This window comes from Bombus pascuorum, chromosome 8 (genome assembly GCF_905332965.1).
Source record: "Bombus pascuorum chromosome 8, iyBomPasc1.1, whole genome shotgun sequence".
In the NCBI taxonomy this organism is placed as follows: Eukaryota; Metazoa; Arthropoda; class Insecta; order Hymenoptera; family Apidae; genus Bombus; species Bombus pascuorum.
The window spans coordinates 6,010,342-6,028,945 of NC_083495.1; the positions used below are offsets into that span (position 1 = coordinate 6,010,342).

The 18,604-nt window shown below is 38.4% G+C and overlaps 3 protein-coding genes across 5 annotated transcripts in view; 2 read left to right on the forward strand and 1 right to left on the reverse strand.

Moving 5' to 3' along the window:
* The window catches only part of LOC132910113 (POU domain, class 2, transcription factor 2-like), a 126,901-nt gene extending 119,369 nt beyond the window's left edge, over positions 1–7,532 (forward strand). For 2 of the 3 annotated variants that reach the window (XM_060965588.1, XM_060965589.1), the window contains 4 exons: positions 2,126–2,188; positions 2,312–2,631; positions 2,721–3,017; positions 3,214–7,532. In XM_060965588.1, the coding sequence (XP_060821571.1) occupies positions 2,126–2,188; positions 2,312–2,631; positions 2,721–3,017; positions 3,214–3,466 (933 nt within the window). In that variant the 3' untranslated portion in view covers positions 3,467–7,532. The remainder of the gene's footprint in view (positions 1–2,125; positions 2,189–2,311; positions 2,632–2,720; positions 3,018–3,213) is intronic. The other variant, XM_060965590.1, reaches the window with a different exon arrangement.
* Positions 7,533–9,412: 1,880 nt separating this feature from the next.
* LOC132910131 (KRR1 small subunit processome component homolog) lies at positions 9,413–10,846 on the forward strand. The gene has a single exon (XM_060965627.1). The coding sequence runs from the start codon at positions 9,700–9,702 to the stop codon at positions 10,720–10,722; it is 1,023 nt and encodes a 340-aa protein (XP_060821610.1). The 5' UTR covers positions 9,413–9,699; the 3' UTR covers positions 10,723–10,846.
* LOC132910123 (polypeptide N-acetylgalactosaminyltransferase 2) overlaps positions 10,846–18,604 on the reverse strand; it is a 202,569-nt gene continuing 194,810 nt past the window's right edge. Inside the window, exons 5-10 of the mRNA XM_060965610.1 lie at positions 18,036–18,103; positions 17,558–17,809; positions 16,249–16,464; positions 15,952–16,171; positions 14,730–14,940; positions 10,846–14,087 (exon numbers count right to left, since the gene is read on the reverse strand). Coding sequence (XP_060821593.1) covers positions 13,818–14,087; positions 14,730–14,940; positions 15,952–16,171; positions 16,249–16,464; positions 17,558–17,809; positions 18,036–18,103 — 1,237 coding nt within the window. The 3' untranslated portion in view covers positions 10,846–13,817. The remainder of the gene's footprint in view (positions 14,088–14,729; positions 14,941–15,951; positions 16,172–16,248; positions 16,465–17,557; positions 17,810–18,035; positions 18,104–18,604) is intronic.

Consider the following 18,604-nt stretch of genomic DNA (forward strand, 5'->3'; position numbering starts at 1 on the left):
TCGGACGTTTCGTTTGTTAAGATAAAAAATGAGGAGCAAATACATTCATCACCTGCATCCTCGTAAAGAACATACGCTGAATATCGTTCGTTTTGTGTGTTTTGTCCCTCGAGATCCTGCGGATCGAAGTAAGAAAAATCGATATATCCGGGGATACGATGAAAAACGATCCTCCTTCCTGGATCTCGGCCGATTTTATCCCCTCCCTCCAGCGAGAACGTTGAATGAAGGCCTTCAGGGTCTACGCGCGTTTACGAAAAAATTTCTATAGATTCCGTCACGTGAAGCGCGTGCACGTCCTACGTAACCTCCTGGAAAAACTAACAAAACGACTTCGAACTTGAGCAGATTTAATGGCCGTGATATACGTAGCTGCGAGGATTAAAGCCTCGGGTCTTCCGTGTCTTCTTTGAAAGGTGCAACAAGGAGATCCCTTCGGCACCTTGCCACGGGGTGCCTTTTGTTACCTCACACGTGGCCAAGCTGTTTCTTTTTTCTATCCTTCGCTATCCCTCCTCCCTTAATTTTCCATCTTCTTCCTTCTTCCGTCTCGTCTTTTTCTTCGTTTACATCGAACAACCCCCCTGGCTTTTTTTCCTTTTGGAAACAGTCGCGGGATTAAAAACCCTGACACACGTATTCCTTCATCGTGCAACCCTTCCTCGAGTGCTTTGCAACCTGCATCATAGTCTGGATTCTTTTCAAGGATTACACGCATGGCGGAAGTCGTCCGTAACACTGATTCAATTCCTTTCGTGCGTGTTTTGGGCTACCAGCTGACACGCAACATCTCACGTCCGAAGCAATTCGTGGTATTGATCTTCGGACAGTGTAGAGTTCCTCGGACAACTCATAAAAAATAGTAGTGTATTGCGATTGTTAATATTTATCTCAAATGAAAAATTGAAAGTATTTTTCATACCTGATATCAGAAATGCAAAAGATCTTGAAGACAAGAGATAATTATTTTCTTAATGATTCATTCTGAATTTTCCGTCATTTTGTTTATTACGCTATTACAGGATTAATACGACGAAGAGAGATCAAAATGTTCACTTTCCTGAATATAAAGAGTTCGATTTGCTTTCCAACAATTCTTATCATTACTTACAATCACATAGATTAGCAATGCGTCATGATTGTTGTTGCATTTGTAGTACTTTCACCAACTTGGTTTCAACGATTCAATCGAAATCAACAATATCTCTAAAAGACACAGGAAATAAAACTAACAAGTCATGCTTTCTAGTTTTTATAGTCTGACAACTTAAGGAATCGCGTGTACAGGTGAATCTTGAGTCTTCTAACCCGTGTGTGACGGCACGTGGCGATATCCTAAGCACCCTTCGCAGGGTGTCTTCGCGGTCGACAATAAGCATAAACGGGCTCGACACGCGACCAATCCCAAACCCTTTTCCTCTCCGGGCGACTCGTTTTGCACGGGCCCCTTCTTCTCGTAATCGAGCATCTGGTTAAGAAAAGGGTGATGATAATCGATCGGTCCGGCCGCCCCTTCGGCGACTCCTCTCGTACCTGTCCACGAGCGCAACACGTGTCGCCTTTCCAATAGAAACCGCTTAATCTACCGACGTGTGGAGCAGCTTGGTTTAACGTGTACTATTTATCTCCAATAGGGGTTAGAAAGATTACCGTGATCTATAAACTGGCGTGGCGTTTCAAGGGTAGTTTATAGATATTCAGATTTCGAAGATCCTTAAAGAAGCGAAGATTTCTTTTCTACCCTGTCGGATTCCTTGACTCACTTTTGATCCGATCTATTTCTGTCGCCAAAAAATATCTTAAATTCGAAGAAAATATGGGAACATCGTTATTGACATGCGCAATTTCAACTTTGCACTACGGATTTTCTTGTAATTTTAAAAAGTGTATTTCCGTTTGTACACTGAGTGCAAGATTAAATAAAAATTCAAGAGCAGCAGCAGAATTAGGATCGTTTCTGTGACTTCCAGCTGTGAATCATGCTCGGTAAATGTAGAAACAGTATAAAGATAGAATATTTAAAAATTACTTTTTAAATCGAGAAGCCTTAGACAGAAATAAGTAGAATTGTTCGTACCAGGGAAAACGTGTTCGATAACGATCAATGGTCGTTAACGTCTTGCAGGGGCTGTTGCAGGGCGGTGGCTACTCCTCAAGATCCAGTCATCCGCGCTCACAGTCCATGCAGGTACGACAGACCATTAAATTAAAGATCCATCAATTAATGCCAAATGCGTCTCTAATATTTTCTACCAATTCTACTTAGAGAATCAAACGAAAAAAAAAAGAGGATTCAATTATATGTCATCAGGTGCAGCAGGCAGTAGCGCAGGCAGCCCAGCAACTGCAAGCTCTACAGAAGCAGCAGGCTCTTCAGGGTAGCGGAGGCCTAGTTGGTCGAAGTTTAGGGCAACAAAGGTCACCACCGCCACCTGGCACGCCTCCAGCGGTAAAACCACCGCCTCCGAGGCTTGAACCATCGCCGGAAGAGACTACGGACCTCGAGGAACTGGAACAGTTCGCCAAGACCTTCAAACAGAGGCGGATTAAACTCGGATTTACCCAAGGCGACGTTGGCCTAGCTATGGGCAAACTTTATGGCAACGATTTCTCTCAGACGACGATCTCCAGGTGGATATATTTTATAATTACAAATGAGACGATGAAGTAAAAGCTTTTATTACCATTTTATGACTCGATTGTCTTATTCTGTTCACCAGGTTCGAAGCATTAAATCTTTCTTTCAAGAATATGTGCAAACTGAAACCTCTCCTACAAAAATGGTTGGAAGATGCGGACAATTCGTTGAACAACCCGAATTCTCTTTCGAATCCACTTACCACACCGGAAGCCATCGGCAGGCGGCGGAAGAAGAGGACGTCGATAGAAACCAGCGTGAGAGTTGCTCTGGAGAAAGCGTTCGTACAGAACCCGAAACCTACTTCTGAAGAAATTACCGTATTAGCAGACACTTTAGCCATGGAGAAGGAAGTTGTTCGGGTGTGGTTTTGCAATAGGTAAGCCTGAAAAGTACCAATTTTATTCTTCAATTTTTTTTAACACTAAAACTATCGGCCTTTAATACGTATAGTTACATAGAATTAAAATGGTACGATACCAGTGATTTTAATTGGTTCCAGTAGAACTAGTAATTTTAGCGTCGATGAAAATGTTTAACGAAACACATTATCATCATTTTATGTTTCATTACAGACGACAAAAAGAGAAAAGGATCAATCCGCCAACAGCAGCAATGGGTAGTCCAACAATGGCGTCTCCAGCACCATCGGTCTTCGCATCACTCGCAAGTTCCATGTCCGGTAGTCCTCTAGCTCTCACGACGCACTCTTCAGGCATGGGACACTCTCATCCTCACCCCACACCCCTCGGTTCACCATTACCCTTGGCTCTGGTAGCTTCAGCAGGTGGAAACTACCATCCACTGAGTAGCAAGTCCCACGAGTGACACCAGCAGCCCACCCATCAAGGGGACGTACTTTTTCGTCAACACCATCAACAACCATCACATCAGCAACAGCAACAGCAACAACGACGTTTGTGCAATCTACCCGAATTCTATCACTAATCCGTCAGCTGGTCCGTCGTTGGCGATTATTCACTATCCAGCGAACGCCCGTCGGCGGATTTCGTTACCAAAGGAAATATTATGAGGGAAATATGGAACCGACAGGATCGAGCAATATATGGTCATGGGAATGGTGCAGAGATTTTTGACTGCTAGTTCACTTCACGATACGATTCGAAACATATCCTGGTGTCAAGAGATTCCATTAGGAAGAGATTATGTCAGGAGTGGATGCAATCTTTAATTATATATTGTTATGATCAATCAATTTTGAAGGGAAGAGGATGATCGGTGCAGGAATTATCAAGGTATATCTATCTCATAAAGAGTATACGAGTAACTGAGAGGCATTATGGAAAGGAATCAAACATGGAACGTCACTAAGAGATTCTTAGGTAAAAACTCAAGAATTGCAGTGTATTGTTCAGAGAAATCGTCTTATCAAACATCGTGTTTCGTTGAACGTTTCGTATTTTTCTCACAGTATTATATTTATTGGCTGGATTATTCAGTTGGAAGCGTTGATTGTAGTAATGACGATTCGCGTGGAACGAAGTTTTCAAAGCTTATGTAATTATTATACATTGTATATAAAAATAATGCAATTTTTCCAACTTGGAATATGCATTTATTTCATTTGAAAAAATTGAAGAAACGATAATACAAATTACAGACTAAATTTGAATTCAATCAGAATTCAAAATGGCTTTGAGGTCTTCATTCCCGCATAGCAAATAGTGCAGGATCGTTGCCGCCGTTCGACATTTATTTACAAGATGTAATTAACGACGCGAATATAACCGGCCGCGAACCGTCATAAAACAGTACCTTAATCGGTTTCTGCAGTTTCTCATTTGAATTATCATGAAATATTTATCATGGGGGGAATCGTTCGACGATACCTGTAATTATCGACTGGTTTTCCTCTGCGTCCTTCCAGTTTCCTATTGCCCATCGGGCGATTCAACGTCGCTTCGATCACGCACTACATCTCGTGCATGCTGTTTCACGATCTCGAAGAATCCAAGAATTGAACTTTTCGAAATCGTGAAACCACGCGAGAGAGATAAAAGAATAGAATCTTTAAATTTTTCACGAGCATTCGTTCAACGAATCACGACGGAACACACGATCGAGATTACAACGAACAACGAGAGAATAAATGGATCGGACGTGTTAAATCTTTCTGTCGTTTTGTTGAATTCATGGTGTCGCGATCGACGGTTCCTTCGAAGAGGGCGAACACTTTTTATAAGTACTCGCCTCTTCGTGGTAAGCAGGGTTTACGTACCACTTACAAGGGGGTCTCCAATTCCTCGAGATAGAAAGTTCGTCTATTACTAAAGGAAAGGAGCAACATGGAAAGAGTTCATGGAAACTAGAATGTTCACTGCCACTCAGAATTAATAAAAAAAGGTAGATTCTAATTTCTTCTAATGAAAATCCATGATTAATCGATAATTTAGATTTTATGAATCAGCAATCGCTTGCTTTATTTCATTAAGTAAACAGAAATATTATACAATTCGGACGAGCTTTTGATCTTCAAGTTTCAAGTTCCCTTTGAGGTGGTGAACATGCGGCGAGGTCCGACAATACGATTGTACATAATTACGCATACGTGTGCGTGCGTGTCTGTCTCCATACATATCTGTGTCATAAATTTGTATATGTAGACAAAAAAAAAAGAGAAGGTAAGATACAAAGAAACGCACGGGCCTAATAATGCCGTAAAAACAAAGGGTCGAGGAGAATATAGCTCGTACATCGTCATCGACGAAGTTCTCACTCGCGTCTTGGTCGATTGATTCTCAACGAATTGTAATTACTCAAGCCAAAGTATCTTCTAATTAGTAAAGGAAGGTAACGAAGTTACATTTCCGAGAGAGTGAACATGGAAGGCATGCTCATATTCTCTGTTTTTTAGACAGACACGAGGTTTAGCAGTTGTAGATACGTCTGTACCTGTACATACGGCATATATAGACAGGCTACTTGGGAATTATTCCACATACGTAGCTCGTATACGTTTGCGCGAGTCGATTGAATACGCTCGTGGTTCGAGAGTTCGCGTTGATGCCATTTTTTAAAATCGAGAATTGGTTACGAGATTGATGGCATTTATTAGAAGCGCTAACTCTGATCTTGGAGGGCACAGATCGATTCTTCCAGGTGGTGAACTCCCTGTGACTAGTTAAAGGCTATGATCTTGTACAACCAAGGTGACGGAAACAGTGTTTGAAGAGATTTACACACATGTAGAAGTTTGTGCTAGAAATTGTCCATATACATATACACATTATATATTACATTAGTTGTGTGTATATGTGTGTATAAAGCACATATGTACGCGACGAGAAAGACATTGCGCAGTAATCGAGCATCGAGAATATATACATATGCATGTATAAATATACATACTATACATAAATGTATAAAGTAAACGTATTGTAAATAATAGGGAGATATGGCAACGAACGGTGATTAGCGAATCCGCGGCGAATTTATTCACCGTGACGATCGTTTCTTATTATTGCGACGCTTATTATTAAGTAATCCTTAATTATAGGGTATCATTGGGCAACGCTGGTCGTCATAGCAATCGTAAGTTCGAGCAATCATGGAAACGTCGTACCTTCACTCTAACATCGTAGAATTGATTTGTTCGTAGCCTACTTTTCCATGTGGCAATTAATTTCGATCTATATCGATCGATGGTGAAACAATTATTTCAAAGATGCTCTATGATAAGGAATTGAAAACTCATCGCTACACTTAAGTGCTGATAAATGGCGATAACCGTAACTCTTATACTACACTACTTATTAAATACGATATTCTTGATATTGTGGTTTGTTTCTGGTGAACTCGATTTCTCAATCCCTCGTTCTTACGATCGCCAACATCAGCAAGTTAAATCCGTGTATGTACATTTGTTGCAAGAGCTTTTCTTGTAACGAAGCACGAGCGTGCGTTAACCGAAGGTGTATATGCGTACTACTATCATAATGTATGTATATATATATTTGATATTATATTATATGTAATTTTCTACGGAAGCTATGTGAACGCAACACGATACATCACAATATATTTTCGATATTCTGATATATCGTGTACGCGTAATTATATATAATATAATATAACATGTGTATGTATGTATGTATGTAAACGAGTACGAGACGAGATCTCATATCGATCACGCGCGTCTTTTCGTTCTTAGATCACTCGAACACACACACACACACACACACACATACACACACACTCATCTCCCATCTTTTTCACCCTTCATAATTCCACACAACTTCGGGTTTTCATCTCTTGAATCGATCTTCTACTTCCTTTACTTTGAATCATTCACTACCAGAGTCGTGGACCAAACTGTAGCGAAACAAAGATGTGAATGAGAGTGATAAAGAATGAAAGAAAATATAGCGAAGAGAAATACAAAAAAAAAAAGAGTTCCTAGAGCACCAGTTTTGAGTGCATTACGTAGACGTTTTATAAATTAAATACGGATGTGTAAACGATAGAAACGAGAGACAAATTGATACATAACGAGCAGCCCATTGCAGCCGAAGAACGAAAAAAATGAGTATGAATGACAGAGTGTGAGTTAGGGACACGTTTGCGTTTTTCTTATGTTTTTTCTTTTTTCTTCCTCTTCTCCTTGTTCGTCAGAGGTGTACAGCGTTCTGTTTTGTAGATAGAATAGAGATAATTAGAGTCGAACCCACGATTGCCGCACCCTCTGATCGACGTGTCACTGGTTCACTTTTTTTTCTCGTGGGCTTCGATGAGCCGGCGCATTCCACGAGCGACGAACGCATTATTACAATGGTTATCATTATTATTATTATTAATTATTATTATTAATAATTATTATTATTTCATTATATTTTAACTTTTATTATTTGAAAATAAAAGTGCTAGACAGACTTTAGTTACTTTTTGTTTTTCATTTTCTTTCTTGTTCCTTTGTTGTTTCCTGTTTTAGTTCTTTTTGTGCAGAGTACTTAAATAATCTAGGATTATTTTCTAATCCACCTGATAACTCTTAATCGATAGAGTAAACACGAAACAAATTACATCGTTGTATTTCTAGAGTCCAATTTTTTATTCTTTCATTGATTTTTCAAGATCTCGGGACACGTTTACGCAATATTACCGCATGTTTACCAATCGAGGGTTAAGAAGATCAAGTATCAGTTGTCGTTAACACGTTATGTGCCGCGTGAATTATTAATATCTGATAACATTTTATAAGTAGCCACTTGTCTTTTACAAACAGTGTAAACTTTTCCTTTTAATAAGCTTCGACCGGGAAGCTACGGTTTTGCGGCGTAGAACTTATTCATCTGATTTTAAATATTCAAACCGATATTTCGTTAAACATTCGAAATGAAGGTTCGTTGAAGTTTTAGCGTGAAAAAGCATAAGATTTTGCTCCTACCGTCCCATCGCGTTTTTTCTGTAAATACATGATGCGAAATAGCATAAAAGTCGCGTGAAAAAGTGGCGCGTTTCTAAAAAGGCGCGCAGGATGCGCGCAACTTTTCTAGATGGCAGCACGCGCTTCGGAACGAAAGCCAAAACGGTTGGTATATCGAGAATTAGTTGATTAATCTCAATCAGTAGCAGTGTATAATTGTCTTCTGAGAGAAATCTAGCGTTATATAGAAGCCTATTAAACAATTCGATGTGTAACTCGTAAATATTGGGACGCGAGCGTCGTTCGACTTCAATGCCTAGAGGTAACGTTAAATAATAAGAACGGAGTACCCTTAAACGGTAACACTGTAACAGATGACACAAAAGTAAAGGTTTAGAGGATAATTAATTAAGAAGCAAAAAAAGAAAAAAAAAAGAAGAAGAGAAGAAATGACAAGAGCACGGTATGACAGTTCTTAAAAGATTAAGTGAAATAATATTAGAGTCATGAGAATGGGAGAAGTCCTTGTTCGATGACAAAGTCGTCTAAACTATTTTGTACTGAGAATTAGTGGCGTGATCGTGAAATTCGCGATCTTTTAAAGGCGTTCATCGGCGTATTCGTGACCATAAAATCTCATGCCACGGAACGCACTACGATTAGGAATTAATTAATTGCGAAGCGTGTTTCTGATGTCCGCCCTCGATATTCCGCGTTAGTCTCTCAAGAACTTACCGGAAATTAGAGTGAAAGGAAGAGAGAAAGGAAAAGTGTGTGTGCGTGTGTGCTAATGGAGCTGTATAAATAAAGTCATATCAATCTGGAATAGTTCATGTTATCTAGGATATACTATTACTACGATCATTATCATAATATGATTAGTAAGAGTATTGTAATTGTATAATAAACTGCGTCATAGATACCTCATGCGTTCGTTCTATCATTGAGTGAAATCCTTTCTTGCAAATAATGCTAACTGAAAGATAACTTAATGAATACTTTAAGTCTATATTAATTACATCGTAATTCCAGGCTTAATTAACTACGATAGATAAAGATAAATATATATTCATAGTTTGTATTATCTTAGTCAACTTATGAAAGATAGCTAACAAAAATGGCGCCAAAATTATACGTAAATCTAAGTACGCCGCAAGATGGCAGTAGTCTTGCGATTTTCGCACACCAGATACTTCAAATGTTGGTACTCATGTTAAGTTCTCAATTATATTAAATTATTATCAACAAAATTTACCAAGTTGTTATACCAATTTTATTGCCTAAACGTTTTGTGGTCTGAATGACATATAGAACTCAATTTTTATTAAGTATAGCGTAAATTTGTTTCATCTTTTATGAACATTCCATTTGAATGTCCCATATCGTATAGTTATGCCATCTTGCGTTTGCGTGACTCATACTTTGTATGGTAGTAAAAATCAATAACATAACCTTAATTCGTGGTCGACACATTTAATCATCACGTGCAATTACAAAGGTAACAAATACTAAAATTCCTTTTTGCGTGTGTCGATTGAAAAGTTTATTGTAATATTAAAAACATTAATTCTATTCTCGCGAAGAAATATAATCTGTGAAACCATTCTTGACGCGAGGTTATATATATGAAGTTTAATCGTTTAGTGTACTGTTAAAACATCAAAATATTGCATGAAAAATGAACTATTTGGAACAAGAAGACGGCCCCAAAGTAACGGGGACAGTGGACAATGCCTGGTCGTTAAAAATCCCATCTTTTAAGCCCCAGGATAATCCACATCGTTTACTCGAAGAAAGTTCGTTCGGAACTTTGTTTCCAAAATATAGAGAACGATATTTAAAGGAACATTGGCCATTAATTCAAAAATCGTTGGATGAACATGCAATCAAGGCCGAATTGGACCTCATCGAAGGTAGTATGTGTGTGAAGACCACCAGAAAAACTTGGGATCCGTATATCATAATTAAAGCTCGTGACATGCTCAAACTCATGTCCAGATCTGTTCCTTTTGAGCAAGCAAGGAGAGTACTTCAAGACGATATTGGCTCAGATATCATAAAGATATCATCTTTTGTAAGAAACAGAGAAAAGTTTGTCAAGAGACGACAGAGGCTCATAGGACCAAAAGGATGTACCTTGAAATCCATCGAATTGTTAACAAATTGTTATGTCATTGTACAAGGACAGACAGTGGCTGCATTGGGTCCTTACAAAGGTCTTGTTCAAGTGAGGCGCATTGTGGAAGATACTATGAAAAATATTCATCCTATTTACAACATTAAAGCATTGATGATTAAGAGAGAGTTGGCAAGAGATCCAAAACTAAAAAATGAAAATTGGGAAAGATTTTTGCCTAAATTCAACAGCAAGAATATTAGCAAGAGGAAGCAACCTAGGAATAGGAGACAACAGAAACCGTATACTCCGTTCCCACCCCCACAACAGGAGAGCAAGATAGACAAGATGATAGCTTCCGGAGAATATTTCTTGAAGGAGGAGCAAAGGATAGCCAAGAGAAAGAGAGAACAGGATATCAGGCACCAGGAGGCTGAGAAGAAGAGACAAGAGCGCAGAGCAGAAGCATTTGTACCTCCCGAAGAGCAACCGAAAGAAAAGAAAGAACAGAATAATGAGATAAACTTGGATGAGTTTAAAGACAAAGTTAAAAAGGCCCTGAAAAAACGTGGTGGCCAGTCATAGTACTTGCTTATAAATTAAAAGATTCAGTTTTAGTAAGTAAACTTGCTGAATTATTTGTACATGATTTTTTAAATAAAATGTATGTTCATTAATAAATTTGAATTTAAGAAATACTCGTGTAACTTCTGGAATAACTCCAATATTTTATTAAAAAAAACCTTGTTCCTATAAGTATTATATTATCGCGTTCTTAATGTATGAGATGCAAATATATATAAGCATTTACCACTCGTATATACTTATATATATTTTTAGTTTTTTAGTATGATACATTTGCAAAATACAGAGTCGTAGAAATACAACGTGTACACCTTGAAGACAGGTATTCGGTGTCGAAAACGAACGTCCATATATGCATACATATATTGTTTTTTTTTTTCAGGATTATTTTTGTAGATTCGTTACAATTTCGATATAGTTTCAATATCCAAGGGATGGCATAGTTATATGTATAAATTAAATATAAAACAAAAGCTACATCCCTTAATAGCTATCTTTAAATATAGAAACGTTGCTTTCACATACCGAGTCTTCAATGCATCGAGCTTCTTAAACGGAATAAACAGGATTTAAATAGGATCCTTCCCTTGCAACAGCGCGTTATCTTAATAAACACGAGGCTAATAAAGAATTCAACGTATCGTACATACAATAGACAAGTTAGAAATATTCGTGACAATGTACAGCGTATTTCTTATTGTTAACCGAGCACGGGGATCAAGTGCCCTGTACCTTAATCTTAAATGTTAAGTCGCTCGTTTATCTTACATCTTACAGATTCGTGGAAGTACGACGCTTTTATTTAACTTATATTGTAGACACGTTATGTACAATTTAGCACGGGATTATGGTTGCCTCGTTACTCGCGAACCAAAAGGTACGAATGACATCATTCGTAAATTCACTCAGAGACGCCTTAGGACGGGAAACAGACGATTGATCGATCGCGTCGAAGTATTTACAGCGCGTCGATACAGTGAGTTGATCGAGAAAAAACGGAAGTTCGAAAGGAACTTCTTCATCATTCTGCGCGTTTAGTACCTTTTTCATATTTTTGTCTTCGTTTATAATATTTCGCAGATCCGAAGGATCTTTTGTCGAGGAAGTTGGGAAAATTCTTAGATTTAAACGTGTTATCGTTCGCAGTGTTTAATTAATTTAGCGATTGAATGAAAAGATTCAAGCGAATGCGTTTCAATTAAAATTCTGACGAGGAAAGTATGTAGTAAGAGTACATCGCATGCAATAACATTCCAAATGCACATGATACATTATTCATGTATTCTATCATGTATTCGGAAAATTATTATGCGCGTAGTGCGTCAATTATATATAAAATTTGAGCCAAATCGACGGCTCGAAATATACGCGTTTAGATGAATCGTTCAATAAACGAGATCTTTTAAACGCATACATATATACAATGCATCAATTCAGAATCGATGAAATTTCAATCATATTGTCCGATAGCTTAGCTTAACGTGTTTTAAGAGTAAAAACAATCTTTTCCCGAATGTGAAACACTGGTTTCGTAAACCTACGAACGTAGCTACATGTGTAAGTGATTTGGGACGCGCTCGTATCATACAAAAGCTTACAATAATTCGATAGCGTAACTTCTGTGTACATATATGTATACGTGTGTCAGAGATTGGATGCGAGATGACGGTAGTCGAATCATTGTCGCCATGAAAGTATCAGTGTACAAAAGATCGTTCTTTCGCTGTATCTTGTTGTATAGTAGTCGCTCCATTTTCTCGCCTTTGAACAACTCGACGTGTTGATGGTTATTTAACTTATTCTTTTATTCACAAATTTATTTCTTTTTTTAACGAGAGAAATTGTCACCAGCATTCAAGTGGCGAAAGAAATTTAGAAGAAACAAGCATCATCTGACACAACAGCAAAACGAATAACGTAAATGGATTTTGTAACACGTCGAATCTCCGTGAGGCGAGCACACCATAATTCCCAGCTATTCGCACAACCAAGTAAGTATACAATTTTCTTATAGAAAAATAAATCTCTTTGTGAGAATGGTAGCGCATGTCTTTGGATCGAGAAGCACCCGATTCGCGTCGCGATCTGCAGTTGGATCGGAGACGCAAATCGATATCGACGCGCCACGTATACCGTGTGTGCATGCGTGTGTCGTATGGTCGGCTAAGAAACTAATAATCGATCTAGAAATAGCGTTTTTGCCTTTACATTTATTATTTAAGGCCGTGGAAATAGGGAAATTGATAAAAAGATACAGTTTGCCGTTACTTCGTTTTATCCTCGCGGAAACAACGCTGGAGAATCAATCGCCATGTAATAATAAATCGCGCGCCGATTGGATGAAAATTTATAAGCGTTTTAATGTTTGTCTAAACGATATTCAAACGGTCAATGAGTCGAGAGTCCGCTTAAAATTACGATGTTGGAATTTGTCCATTTATTTGTTCCTTTTGACTTTTATTCTATACGATGAAGTTTCAAAATGATTCCATTTGAGATCATCGAGGTTAACATAAATGCACTGGAATGAATACGCTTCGAAGCAGCCATTCGAAATTAACCCTTTATCGACTAGGACAAACTCTTATTTTGCAATCAGATATCATCGATTAATTAAAATAAAAAAAAAGAAAGCGTAGATATATTCTTCATTGATCACAAATCAATCTCACAAAGGGTGAACTTCTCCTCGAATTTTCATATCATTCTCTACTTAAGATAGAACGAAAAGATAATCTGTTTCTCCGCTATGAAACATGAATTCAATTCCATGTTCTCCGTAATCTCTTCTTAAACATCTCTCCAAACAGTCTCATTAAATCTATGAGTATATCAGACTGATATACCACTCTTCTAATTCAGATAGTTTTTCATCTTCACGCCTCGTCAAGAAGGTCCTTTCTTTTCTCTCAAAGCAACGAACCCTGTGTAAATTATCGTCGGGTTCGTTTGAGCAATCTCGATCTTGTATCGATCAGATTGCCCTCCCTGATTAGATCGACCTTCCTTCTTCTGATCAAATACTGCACTCGTTCGGCCCTTCGTGAATGACGACGGCACCGCGGTCTTCACGAAACACTGGTCGTCCTTTGGAGCTAGTGATTGTGATTGTATAGATGCCACCTTTGTGTCTCGGCATTGGAGTCGCATTTCTCCGCCGTGATGCCTCTTTGTGCATGGTATCTCGAATCAACGCACACTGGGATCCTCGAATGTCGGATCAAACCACCCTCGAGGTGCCTCCATTTCTGATTCTCACTACCGTCGCAGATTTGCATTAATAGCGTTGTGCCTTTCGCATACACTGGCAAAGTTAGACAGAGATCGTGGTGCTTGATGAGACCGTCCTTCGTCAAACCCCATTCCTGTAAGAAATTGTTTAGATGAGGTTAAACAGGGTAAGTTTAGAGGCTTTAATTAATCAGTTTAAGGAGTGAATTTGTAGAAAAATTTAAGAGGAATTTTTAGTCTTTTTTTTAGTGGAAATTGCAAAGTGGAAGTGATTCTCTGCTAATCGTCTAGGGAAAAATAGATTTCAAATTCTAGTAATTTACTTTAAAAAATTTACTTTAATTTGAAAAAAGTAAAAACTACCAAGAAAGTATTTCTAGTAGCATTAAAATCTATTTAATATTCTTTCACGAAAGATTTAAATTTTCACTGCGTCACATGAAAGATCCTAATAATTTGATAGTACTGATCGATGTTTTCGCAAATTCAGCACTCGTACATTAAAACAAAGGATCTCAAAAGATTGAAAAGCAATCTTGAAAAGAGTATTTTCTTTTCTTTTGGAAGCTTCTATGGAAGGACCGCGAAGCAGTCCGGTCGACCCGTTAATCCACCGGCAGAGAACGGAATCCTCACCGCGATAATTGAAACGTAAAATTGAATACACGGATTAATATTAACAGCATGGCGAAGAGTTATTTCTACGACAGCATGCCTAGTCCAGTTTACTCAGGACACAGCGGAGAGCAATGAATAACGAGGGCAGGCGTACTTACTTGGTTACCGCCGGTGTCATGACACGGGTAAAGACCCACATTCCCATCGAGAAGGTGGCCCATACTGTCCAGACACGCTGTACCCTGCTTCAACGATCCACCAGGACCACCCTCGCTCGTTGGTATAACTAGCTCGGGATACACGTTTTTCAGATACCAGCTGAAGGGCTTGCAATGCAATTTCCGCTTCAGCTCCATCCTGTCTTGAATACTGAAACAAGGGAAACGACACCGGGGCCGTTTTATTAATACGGCTCACGTGCGCTGACGCGTTTTAATGAAATCGACTATCGGGTATTTCGGCTCGTAAATCGAGCTTCCTCCTTTCTCCGTGTGCTGCACGCGAGACGGCACAGAAATTAGCTCGTGATAAACGACCCAAACCAGGAGGAAAGAAACTTGCTTCTCGCGAAACTTTGCCCAATGAATAGATTGTGTACAGAGTATGTCGTGAGATTGTTGCGAGGGTATCGATGTTGTTCTTGGTAGCGGGAATTGCAGTTGCGGCCGAGTAATTTATGTTCCTTCCCAGAGGAGGAACGTACTTTCGTTGTCTTGTTTTTTCTTCGGCCCGCCGATATTTGGAAGCTTAACACGTTCTCCGTTTTGCAGATCCGTGTGTAAATCACCTGGGCTCGGTTATTCGACTCCTTCGCTTATGATATTGCGCTATATTTCTGGTTAAGTTAGACGGAGGCAAATTAATCTTGCAATATATTTTTATCTTCATTCTTTCCTCCATCTTAATTTCCAAATAGAAATTACTTCATACAAAATATTTCCTTCTATTGTAATTATCTCATCGTATAATTGTAACAAAATATCTATAATTTACCGTTGCATATATCCTAAATAAGAGTTAAAATATTTGTTTATTGTTATTTCATAACGAATAACGAGCGTTGGAGAATTACATTCAAACAAGATTAACGATGTTAAAAGTAACGAATGACTATAAATTACATCGCAAATGTAAAGAAACGCTATGGATTTTAGCGTGGCCATTAAAAAACATAGGTATGTCAGTGGTTGGATATGAAAAATATACCATAAAAAAGTAGCCAATTTAATAAAAGCACTCATGTGTTGCCAGTAATATAATTACAAAAAAGAAAAAAGGAACTGGTAATTCTAGCGTTAATTTCCTCGAATTCTACACAGCAGTTCTGCGTTTCTCCGTCTCGTAAACACGAAATAATCGAGATAGAGCAAGCGTACTCACTTTCCGTAAGGGATGTTGCGTGCCAGAGGCACCGCGTTGTAGTAGAACTGTTTGTAATCGTCCATCCACACTTCAGCAGCTCGTCTGGTGTTCCGGGCGAAAACGTTTCCACTGCCCCCGGGGAACGAGTACGGATGACGTTTTCGAAACACGTGGCCGACGCGCGAGCACGGAATAATCTCCAAGCTGCCGCCGCATTGCCACACTCGGAACGATATCTCTGAAAGCGGCGTGGTCGAGAACTCGAATCACGTTCGGCAAATTTCTGCGGATGACAGACAGATCGAATATTCTCACCGAGATTCTCGCCGCCCCACACGTCCATCTGAGTGTCGTACTTGCCCAGTTTCTCGAAGTACGCCTTGTTGATTACGAACAAACCTCCAGCAATCATAGGCGTTCTAATCGCCTGCGTAGGGTCCTTTTGTCTCGCTTGCCTTTCGGTTTGACTTAGATATTCCCATTTGAAGACTAGACTCCAATCGAAGCCGCCTCTTAGATCAGCCGATGCTCCTGAAGAATAGATTAATTATTATTAGTTAATGATCAATAAATATGATTTCAATTCGAAACGAAAAAGAATATTTTCGAAGTGGTAAGATTTTTTTAACATTAGAACTACCCACAGTTAACACGAAGTTATTTCTACCAAAACCGGTCAAAATGACTGGTCTTTAAGAAATACCTAATAATAGAATATTTTTATATTTGTTGATTTATTACTTTCTTACAGAAGGAATTCCATGTTATGTAGTACATTTTTTGGTATTATTTTTTATATTTTGGTATTATTTTTTGGTATTATTATTATGTAGTACATTTTTGGTATTATTAATCCATCTGGGACCATGATCCCTAATCGAGGCTTGACAAATTTATAAAATTGTAGAACCAGTTGTTTTGAATGGTGTGATATTTCTAGTGTTAGCATCTAGCGATCTAGCTATCGATCCGGAATTTTTCTGATATCTGATATTATCATATTGAATGATACGCAATAAAAATTAAAAAAAAAAAAAAAAAAAAACGCGTGGGAAGTTGTACAAAGCGAGGAAACTGGTTAATTGGGGTTCGTAAACAGATTGTAGGACCCTTTTACACTTTGACAAGTACCAGCCATTTTGACTGGTGTTGGCATAAGTAACCTTGATACAAAATTATTTTGAGTTTGAATACATAAAAAACAAAATAAAATTCATTATATTATTCTTTTAATTATCGTTGCGAAAGTCATTACATTATTGTGGAAAAAAAATATAACATGCAGTAGGAATTTCAAAATAAAATTGCAAAACCAGCCAATTTGACTGGTGTGGTAGTTCTAGTGTTAAATGAGCGAAATATGTTTGAGAATAGAGCTACTTTAGCTTGCTGTAAAGTGTAGACTCTATGGCGTTGGTAGAGAAATATTTGAGAATCAGTTGATACCAAATTAATCGATAATAGAGAATTAAGAAAAAATTGAGAGAAATACGTTAAATTTTTGAATTATTCTTATATAAATTCAATTCAAGTCACTTTAATTATTCTTTAAATTTCTCGAGCAGTTCTATTTGAAAATTCACGAAGAAAAGGGTTAAACGAAGTTGAGAGGCTATAATAATACCAATATATTGGAAGGTGTCCATGCTTATGACGTCAATGACAGGGCAGACGACCCTCGTAGGATCCTCAGCCACCCTTTCTAAAAGGGGCTCCAGCCAGTCGGCGTTGCATTCACAATGCGAGTCGAGGAACGTTAACACGCTGGCGGTGGCTGCATCCGCGCCTCGCACCCTCGATCTCATCAAGCCCTCCCTCTTTTCGTTGCGTATCACTCGCACTTTGTGTATCCTCGATAGCTCTTCACCATCCTCCGCTGCAAAAGAAGTAAATGAATTGTTACGGCGTTGTTCGATGCACTCTTCGTGTTGCAAACTTCGGGAAAATAGTCAAGTTATAAGATATGATATCTAAAGAAACAGTATTTTTATATCGTTAAAAAGCGTCAGAAAATTCGAACCAAAGAAAAATAGCCTAATATTTTAATATTAGACAGCCTAACTTATAAGAAACAACAATTATGAAAAATTAGAATTGCTTACGATGATCGCTGAAGTCATCCACTAATATAATCTCCTTTATCAAGTGCTCTGGACTTCTGTTCAGCACGCTGAAATCAAAAATAAATATTCACGATATTCCACGAAAGACTAGCTATGCGATAGTAGCAAATGAAATTTCCGCGTAGAAATTAAACGGTTCTAATTCCATCTAGGGGAGTAATCCAGCCCCAAGATGCAGCCTGAATGCGGCAACGAATCCTCTTTTAAATAAGTTTCCCTAAATAAGTTTCTTCATAGTCTCGCTCGTCCTCCTCTCGCGAAGAAATTCTCTTCAACGAGGGGGAAAAATATTTCTTTCGCGGCGAAAGTAATCCCGTTTCAGTCGCGTGACATTATACCGTGGAAAAATGTTTCAATTAAATTGGCAATTCAGTTATGTTTTAGTTAAGTCCGCGAGGAAAATCTACGGTTCGGGCGATCGCGCCACGAGAAAATGAAAGAAACGATTCTTTAAATTACTTCAAAACACCGATGATGATTCCGGAATATTGTAGTGATGTAAGCGCCTTGCTGAATATCGCGAACATCGATCAGTCATTTTGACCCAC